Genomic DNA, 10,262 nt, shown 5'->3' on the forward strand with positions numbered 1-10,262 from the left:
TCAAGACAACTGCTACCTGGCAATTGCCTTTGTTTGTCCCTGCACACACTAATCTAATTCTAAACTTTTTTTAATTCATTGGCCTTCCAGGTTGCTGATGTTAGAAAAGTGGGTCTATGGCCTCTTACACAGCTATAGTTAGTGATCAGAAATGTTTTTCTAACCGTTTTGCTTTTCAGGTTGTCAGTGAGCATCATAGTCTATAATATCAACAGTGTTACATTTGAATCTTTATTACACAAAAGTTCTACTTTCTATACTGAAAATTGATGTAGCTCAAGGAAACGAATGTGTCTTAAATTTTTTTGCAAGGTTAATCAAGAACTTAAAAAAGAGCCATTGCAATAACTTGTTTGTATAAGAATGCTAATGCGATTGCAACATTTTCTTAAAGGATGCCAGACAATTATATGTAGAATATAAAGAAACAAAAATGAAGGCGAAAGAAGATGCCCTGGCTAAGGCTGAACTTGAAACACTTCAGAGTGAGTTTTTACTGATGTCTTAATAAACAAAGATGTAATATAATATGCCTACTACAGAGGATGTATGTGAACAAATATTTTTATAATCTTCTAAAACTTATGCTTTACATAGTTCTGTACTGCTGTTAAATTTCAATAAGCTTGTAATTTTGTGGCTAATTTTGCAGTAGGCTGCTGGTTTGTTCCTATAGAAGCAGAAAGTTTGTGATAGTTACATAGTAGCAACAAAAGCATACTTTGCTAGAAATGTTGCTTTATGGGAGAGGGAAATCTCAAATGTATAGATCTCGAATTACACATTTTCAGAAGTGACCTCTTACATTTTGAGCCTTCTTGTATTCTCCTTGTCTGTAAATATTTTTTAAATAGTATGTTTAATAATTCTTTTGTGCATATTGAGTTGATTTTTATAATAGAAATTGAACATACTTTGAACTTCCAAAAGCATGGATGCAGACTTTGGAGATGGATTCATGCTGTTGTTGAAATATATGCCTTAAAAATATATGTCTTTATGTTCTTATAAAAGACCAGAGAGGGCAAGTGGCATTTCCCTTAAAGTATTCAGAATAATTGTAGGTGACTTCCTTTTCTTCTTTCAGTTATTTGCTTTTGCCGATGATTAAACCTGCCCTCTTCTGAAGACAGTTTTTTTGCCTGTGTTTGTATGTGTGTGCTTGCTTTATTTTCTGTACTTAAGTGCATGCTTTTAAGTTCCTTTATTCTGACAAGTGCATTGAGTGCCCTGTAATAATTTACTAGCTTTGAGTATGCATAAGCCTTTAGGCACTTAAAATACAACTGCATTATTTATATTTACGAAATAGCTTAATTTTGTAAAATCAGTAAAGAGGTCCAGTTTCAGTGATAATTCCCAACTTACCTGTAGCTGAATCCATTTGGAGAAAATGGATAACATTCAGCACCTCAGTGAGCATTGTGGATCCAGGCCAAATATAGCAAAATAGTGCATTTAATGCTTGTTTGGGAGGCCTGCCATTATGTTTGAGATACCTACCACAAAATGGGCCCCTGGAAAGGGTCTTAACTTGGGTTATTAAAAACTTGTTAAATTGTCAGATAGTAATGTATTGCCATTGTTAAAAATAGCTGGCATACATTCTTCATTGAAATTGGTGAACTACTGTTTTTGAAAACCAGTTTTTGAAATAGAGCTGCAAGTGAAAGTATAAAGTCATTAAAATTGTAGTGTCCATGTTCCTGTGTTTCACTGAAAGACCACGTGTGAACTTTTCAGTATTTCTCCTCTGCCAGGTGTCACGTGAGATTCACTTTTTTTATTACCTCTGGTATCAGTACCTTACCTACATGTGAGAGGGGCGGGTTTGGCACTCTTACGCCTCCAAGTCACCTCTGACCTCTCACAGAACACCACCCTGTCCCCTGTCATGCTGTCGGGTGTGACATGGCTTGTGACCCCCATGTCTGCCAGATGACCCAATGTCATTTGCGTGAGCAGTGGCCAGTCTCACTCATTGGCATCCCTTTGTCCCTTGGTAGACCTGCTGGCAGGGAGCAAGAGGGAGGATTGAGAGTCACCACCTGTAATTAGTGGAGTTTGAAATTTGGCATGGAATTTATTTGGTTGGCCATAGCAGTGCTATCACTGGGCAGCAGAATGAGCTGTCAGTTACCTTTTTTAAAAAGAAATAAGGCTCCCAAGAGAAGAACAAGAGATGCATCTGTGTTATTGTAGGCAAAAAAACAGTTCTATAATTTTTTTCCTGAAGCTTGTCTGCAAAGCATTTGTTAAATTTGCTTATTTCATTATATTGTTCTGCATTGTCACTTCACAATAAGCGTAGAAAGGTTGTAAATCACCAAATGTGCATTTTGTTTGCTGCCATTCTTCTTGATTTTAGAGACCATCCGTGGACTGCAAGTTTATAACAACAGTTCCATCTATCTAATTGAGTAAATGTATGTGATGCAGATTAGCAATAGCTTGTTTTACAGTGCTTGTTTTTTCATGACCTAGTTGCTAGTTTACCACCATGTCTATCTGCTTTCCTGGTGAAATTGTGCAGTGTTCTGTAGGCAGCTTGAACTAAAACCAGAGAATGGTATTGGAGGGGGAAAATATAATTTGCAAAGTAGGAAAGAGAGGACAGTATTGAGATGTCATTAAAGTGCTATATTTGGGTAAGGAGTGTGAAAAACTAATTTCTTGGTAAGTCAATATTAAGCACAATTTTGATTTATTTTTCTGGCAGTTTTGCAGTGTTTGTCAATCCATTCAAAACTGTCATTACCACTTTAGTATATAAATATAGCAACTTTACAACTTTACCTTGCAAAAATACGGCAACTTACAATACAAACGTTATGTTTCTAGGAAATGTGGTTCTATATGGAGTTACAGATAACTTGAGTGGTTTATGTACAAAAATAGCAATGGTTTGCCTTACATTTTCTGATGCCCTTTTCACATTTAGATACCAGAACACAAAATCTATTTTAAAATGGAAGTGATCTAATTAATAAACTTTCTGTTAACTTCCCCCTCTCACGTAGTGTCACACGTGCGTATAATCCCTGCACCAGGCAATTATTCTGTAACAATAGATAGCCTTGTTCTTTGTAGTCATGGGATGTAAAATAGCGTAAGTATTAACTGAACTGAGTAGTCCTTAAATTGAGAAGACTTAGGCATACATTGTCATGGCAGAGACTCTGCTAGTTTTTAAACTTAAATTGCAAGGTTTGAGTTGTTAACAAGGCAAATTCTAGCAGCTCTGCTGGTCCTCTTCTTGCAGCAAGTACTACTTCAACCATGTCCATTTTGGGAGAAAATGCATCTATTTTTCTTTCTTTACGCTCAGCCCTGGTAGTTCTCTTACTTTCTGTTCTTATGTTTGTTTTCCCTGATCTTCAATATGAAGACTTAAATTTATTTTTTAAATATGCCTTTTTAAAGAAATAACATCTGCTAGATATTTCAGGTGAACTCTTCACAGGCATCTCATTTACTCAACATGTTTGCATTGTAAATCCAGAATTCTTGCCCTGATGTACAAGGCATCTGGAACAATCCATGTCAAGAAACTGTTTTGTTTCTAGTTATAAACTGTGTTGAGTAGTACTTAATTTCGGGGGGTGTTTTCCTCACGGCCATCATTCAACCTTTAACTGAAATACAAAGTTACTAGCCCTATGGCTGGATGACTAGCCTTCTTTCTGTATTGAGGCTTTTTGATGGTATCTGTAGTGGTGTTTCTGTCTCTGTATAGGGCTTTATGCCTTACCTGGGTGCCTGCCGTGAAAAATCCAGAGCAGTACTGAAACCTTTGATATATTTGATTAAATTTGGTTAGGCTTGGTGGTTCTTTCCTTCCAGGCAGTTTGGAATTGAGCATGTTGCTTTGGTAGCTTTTTCTATTGTTTCATGAAACTGAGGGATAGAAGACATCACCATGTCATTTAGCATAATGTGTTTATTTCAGACCCTTACAGGCAAAAATCAGTGAAAGGTACTGATTCACCTTACTTCTCTTGTTTAACTTTTACCAGTGATGCATTTTAGCTTTTAGTGTCTTGTTGCGCAAGATACGGTATTGATCAGAAACCTTGAGATGCCTTCTGTTCTACATGGTTTGTTCAGACAATTAGTTTTATTGTTAATATAGTTATATCTTAATTTCAGCATGGATTTCTCTAGCCTTCATTTGTTCATTATTAGCATTTTTCCTTGCTTAAGAAAATAAGTTTTCATTATCGGCAGATTTTCTTTATATAAAGCATTACTTTCACCCTTAATTTCTGCAGATTTTCTGTACTCTATTTCATTTTCCAATGTAGCTTTAAGTATTGGACGATGGTTTTGTATGTAGTGTTCTAACGCTTGTCATTTTCTGATTATAAAATCACATTTCTTCTATTATTGCTGTTCTGTTAAGAGAATCACAGATTATCTTGGTTTCCATTGCTCTGATAGCTCTTTTCAGATTGCTTATCCACCATAACTGCAAGCTCTTACATCCTAGGTTCCTTGCACGTAGTCCCTCATAAGTGCAAATATTGCATAAGGTGCTTAACGGTGTAGTTTTCAAAAATGCTTTTGATTTGATTGGTCCCACACTACCTGCCAGTCCATGTTCCTCCTACCTCCTCTACTTTCCTCTCCTCTGTAAACCATTTTGTCCAACCTTACGTAATCTAGCACTATAGTGAAGGTGACTTTACATTTACTTCCAAATAATTGGCAAATATCTTGGATAATTGTGTTTAGTATTAATCCCTGCCAAAATGCAGTGTTCACATGTCTGCTCAGTAATGATTTGCTGACAGACAGGTCCAGAGAAAATAAGTTTGTATAACACATGCGGTTTTGGTCGCTGTGGGTGTGAATGTTCTGATCACTTAATTGTTACCTCTGAAGGCCAATTATGACAAGCTAAGTATTGTCCATTTCACTGATTGTTTTGGCAGGCTTGCTGAAAGAATTTTGAACTTGCAAGCTCGTTTGCTTTTTCCAGTTGTTTCAACTAGGCCATATGGTGCCTCCCCCTACAAAACTTGCTTCAGATTTTATGGAAGTTATTCCACTAACGCACGGTGTTATGAGGCTCATGTGAAAGAGGCATGTGTGTTTCATTATATGTTTGTTGGAAGGCAAGTTAGCTCTCAAATATTGGAGGTTTGTTTCTAACACGTCATATTATGTGTTTGAGGTATTTTGGGGGAACAGGAAGTTTTGGGAAGGGTAGATACTCAGAAAAAGATGAAAGACATCAAACCCTACAGCTTGTGAGAAGTTTTTTGTAGGTGAAGATATGTTCATCACTGAGCATGTTTTTAGTCAGTTTGCTCTAAAATAGACTAGCTTCTAGGTCTCAGTACAGAAGATATATATATATATATATCTGTCTCTAACTTGTGATGCATTTATATAATCCCATTGACTTTATTATGAGTACAGAAATGTGTATTTTTTTAAACATATGAGTGTTTGTCCCATATTTGTATTGATATTCAATATAGTTTGCTCCATTTCTTGCTCCACTGTCAAAACCTTAGTACAATTTTTTCCAGACTTGTGGGTCTGTTGTAGCCTCTCTGACTGTTGTCGTATTTTCTTTGCAGAAGTGAAGCACTTGTTTTTGTTTGGTTTTGTCTCTTTCTATATGAAATGGTCATTTTTTTCTGTGAAAAATTCTCTGAATTCTTTACATTTACATCAACTGGCAGTTGAAATCAGTATATACTTTTCTGAAAACTTTAAAATATGGACCTCTGATATTTATTATGGAAAAAGCACCACTGTTTTATTACATGGCACTCAATCCAAAATGCTAGCTGATTCCTTATCTTCTAAAAATGACAGCTGATGTATCTTAAAGCAAATAACGATTAGCCAGATACTATTAATTCTGCCACTGATAAAATTAATGTAGTAACAAGGTGGAAGGACTAACAAGGTCAAAGTATCTGGTTATGTGCCAATAATTAATCAAACTTCAAAACCTGATTCATGGCACCATAAACTAGTAAAATGTATACCCAGTACTACAATAGTTTTGGAGGCCTTTAGAAACATAAAGTACTGTACTTTATGTTACAGAGAGAGTTAGGTAATTGTTATCTGTTAAAGTGTAGGGATCCCACTGATGGGTGTGTTTATGTGCTGTTCAAACACAGGGGACAAATTATAATTTTTTTTTTAACTATAAGTTGTTAAATACACAGTCAAATTTAATCTTCTGGTGGAGAACTTTATAGTTCTAAAGGCAGAAAATACTCATAGACAATTAGTAACCTTGCAGTATGAATTCAGCAAATGATAAACCAAAAATTTCTTCTGCTATAGGAAGACTAGAACTCTGTAAAAGTCATAACTCATGTAAAGGACTGATTTTTTTACATTGGAGTGGTAGATATCAAACAATTTCCATGGTGCTTGTAATCTTAGATTATTTGTTTACTTTCTGCTGTTGCCTTTTTTTGAATTCTATTTAATAAACTAGAAAAGTCACTACACTGTAATTTAGCAATTAAAATACATAACGTTCCTAGAAAATAGTAGTGAGAGTATTCATTTATCCTATTGAGCTTGAACTTGGGCTCTGGTTTCACTAAGACTTTCTCTCTGCTGCATTTAGTTGTATGAGCACCAGGAGCTCTAGTCATAGTTAAGGTCTGCTGGATTGGTGCCAGCATAGTAGTCTCATTGGGTCTCCAGTGAGAGTGAGTAGGCTGTCACAAAACTGGGATGAACCTCTGAAATATTTTCTGTGTGTTTTTCCTGCTTTTCAGTTCGGTTTATATGCAACAATATTAGAACAATATTTGAGACTGGAGGAGAAAAAACACATTTTACAAACCTATTCTGTTGTAGTGGATGGCCACATAGTCTAAACCCAGCACCATCAGAAGATGACATTAAGTATTAAGGGAACACTTGTGTTTCAAAACTCTGAATCACAGCTGCAGTTGTCACTACTATCAGTGCCATCAAACACATGCTTGCTTTAGGTTGTGGTGGTAGCAGCACTAGCTTCCTGGCTGGCAGTCAAGCCTTAGCAGATGTAGGATTCAGTTGTCTTGGCATTATCTACTATTTGGAAAACCTGATCCTTATTCTCTTCAGGGGAAAGCACTAGGTCAGATCGGAAGTGTATTTTGGGCTGCCAATTGAATTGCTGATAATGAAAAGATAACATGGAAAGAGAGATATTTTTTAGGTGTCTGCTGTGGACTTCTGTTTTCTGGATGAAATAGTTTCAGTGGTCTGTTTTGCTTTCTCCATTCTTCACCTGAAAGAACAACAGTACTTGGCTGCCTTAAGTTGAGGTTTCATAGAGTACATCATTACCTCTGAACATAACTTCTGAACATCCCCTATCTAAAATCCTTTATTATGTTAACTGCTAAACCACTTTTATGTGCTTTCCTATTTTAAATGTGGCTTTCAAAAATTCAGAGGTGAAGCTGTTCTCAGTGGGTTATCAGGAGCCCTACATCAAAGATGCTGCAACTTTGATTCTATTTTTTTTTTTAAATTCAATATGACAGCCATTGTGGTACGTAAGGGATATGCTGAACTCCTTCATCTTTTGATATATGCATGAGAGACAGGAGAGAGAGGGGTTTTTAATTCTGGTTGGGTGCTTATTTGAGACTGTACAGCCATCTTCTCTAGGTGGGATTTTGTGTTCCTTTGATAGTCAGCAAACACCAAGATGTCTTATCTAGGTTAGGTTTTCCTCTATCACTTAACTGCCTGAAGAAAGCCTAGATACCATCTTTGATACTTCGTTTTAAAGTGGAGTGCAGTGTCTTCTGGAAATACTGTTACAGAATTACTTATAAAACTACAGAAAGAGCTTAGATCCCCTATTTGTAAGCTGGGCTCTTCATTTTTAAATGTTAGTTAGATGCATTCAAGCTTTTAACTGTTTGCATATTTTGAGAGGGAAAATTAGCAAACATTAGCAGACGGGGGTGCAAGACAGAGGAAAATCCAGCTGTCGCGGTGTGTCTCCACTGTTAAGTAATTCCAAATGAATACATGCAGTGTGCTTGATTAGTTTGTGGAAATTGTCATTTAAGGTAACTTACTAGAATATTTTAGCCAGTGTATGTGTTTGCAGTAAATAGCTGGTGAAGCCATTTTTACTTATCCTTGCAAATCTTAATTCTGACTCTAGAAGCTATTACGAATGGCAACTTTGGAAGAAAATGAGATAATGGTTAATATATGTGATTTGATTATAAAAATTACCCTTTGAAATAGACAAAAAGAATTTTGCACCAGTTTTGTCCTTAATAACATCTGATAACACCTTTGGGCTTTTTTTTAGTTTTGTTTTTTTGGGGAGTATATGTCATTTCATTATATTTATTACGCATATCTATAGAAGGATGCTAAAAAAATTCCAAATACAAATTTTTACTTAATATTTCATTTATTGAGCGTAATTTCACAATTACGAAAAAGTTAGAGATTTTTCACAAAAACAGGTCTCTGAGCAATGTACAAAGTTTAAATGATCATTAGGCTTTCTGTTAACTTTCAAAATCTGGATGAATTTCCTTTTCTTTATGGACTTCTGAAAGGGGCCATGAAACAGCTCTCTCCATTTACTGTTTTCTTAAATATGCAGTTCCTACGAGTTTGTCAGGTCCGTGGTATCTATTCACTGTGCTCTTCATGGACATATAAGGTTAGGAAAAGGAATTCTACATCAGAGTCTGTAGGGAACAGTCCTTCTGTCCTCTTTAGGATTTTTTTTTTTTAAGATGGTTTTAATGAAAAACAGACATTTCTCCTCTGATGCTCAGAAAAGTGTTAGGGCATGATTGCAAAGGCACATAAGCTGATCTAATGACCTACTGCTGCTAAGAAGTGTGGTGGTTCTTCTCCTTGCCCACCGACTTTAAATGACTTGTGTTTTTTCTTTTTTCTTTTCATTTGAGTGTAGAGGAGTAATTTTCTACTGAATTAGTGAATTGAATTAGTTTGCTAAGTGGTTGGATGACTGTCAAAGCACAAATAGAAGAGAGAGGAGCACATAAGCACACAGTGGAGAGTGGAAAGGTGGAGGCAGAGTAGAACTTTCCGCTTTGCTGCAACCAGCCATTTTACCATCTCTCTGATTTTAGTAGCATCCTTAGGAGCATCCACTTACTGTGAATCCAGCATATTTTTAAAACAATGTGGAAAAACCAAGAGTCCCACTTGGCTTACCTGAGGTATCTGGATGTTTTCTGAGTGTTCTTTTTCTGATCCTTCTCCTCCTATCTTCCCTAAAGTTCTGGCAATTTTCAATCAATCTTAAATGTTTCTTTTGAGATTATCTTATATAGCAGTTATGTTTTCAGTTGCTGGGGTTTAGGTTACTGTTGTTGTCTCTCCTGCCTATCCTCTAAGCTTGCTGCTTCCATTTAATACCATTTGAAGGACAGAGAGAGCAGAAAACAGTGATCAGTTTGAGAAATGAGGTCCAACATTTAAATCTTTGTAAATTTAATGTAAGTGCTAGAACACAGCTATTTGCAGTTAACAGAAATCTGAGAACAGAGAAGCTATCTATTGACTCAGAAGCTTTTACTCAGCACAACTGACCATGAAGTAATGCAAAATTGTTAAAAACTCATCTTTCTGCCTTTGCCAGTTTCCTTGAAGCCAGCTGGACTTTCAAAATCTTTTAACAGCTCCCTATGCTTTTGCCTGTACTAATCTTAATTGCCAGATGATGTAGCAGTGACAGGAGCTAACTGTGATTTTGAGGGGCTCCTCATTTGGCGCTTCAAGGCATAGTTATAAAGAAGAGGGACTACATGGGTGCATTGCTATTTACTTTTCACAGAAATAAAATTATTATGCAAAATTGAATTATCTTTTTAACAAAGAAATTAAAGCCCTTTTCTCAGTGGAAATTTTAATATAGCATTAAGAGTTGAGGAGCTGAGCCTGCTTCTGAATTATACTTTTTTGCTATATTAGTAGCATTACTTTTTCCTCGTCTTTTTTTACTTTTGTATAGAGGAGAAGAAGCCCAAAGTCAAGAAACCAAAAGTAGAATTCCCTGTATACACCGTTCTGGAGTCAAGTGGGTATATGCCATCGTATGATCATGGAGCTTCAATTGAAGAGATTGAGGAACAGATGGATGATTGGTTGGGAGGCAGGAGCAAAACACAGAAAAAGAAGGTAAGTTCAAAATCTTTCTTGCTGTTATATATTTTAAATGTTGATTAATTTGCTTGCTTATTAAGTGTCTTGGTGTATAAAGCCACAGGGACAGTTTTTGCTAA

General features: G+C 36.1%; 1 protein-coding gene across 1 annotated transcript in view; it reads left to right on the plus strand.

The window, feature by feature from the left end:
- Nucleotides 1-10,158, plus strand: part of LOC104465857 (dnaJ homolog subfamily C member 1-like) — a gene marked incomplete at both ends in the record, with an annotated part of 28,800 nt that extends 18,642 nt beyond the window's left edge. Inside the window, 2 exons of the mRNA XM_010079069.1 lie at nucleotides 395-485; nucleotides 9,992-10,158. Of these exons, the coding sequence (XP_010077371.1) occupies nucleotides 395-485; nucleotides 9,992-10,158 (258 nt within the window). The remainder of the gene's footprint in view (nucleotides 1-394; nucleotides 486-9,991) is intronic.
- Nucleotides 10,159-10,262: the final 104 nt, after the last annotated feature.

This window comes from Pterocles gutturalis, unplaced genomic scaffold (assembly GCF_000699245.1).
Source record: "Pterocles gutturalis isolate BGI_N339 unplaced genomic scaffold, ASM69924v1 scaffold32658, whole genome shotgun sequence".
NCBI classification, from domain to species: Eukaryota; Metazoa; Chordata; class Aves; order Pterocliformes; family Pteroclidae; genus Pterocles; species Pterocles gutturalis.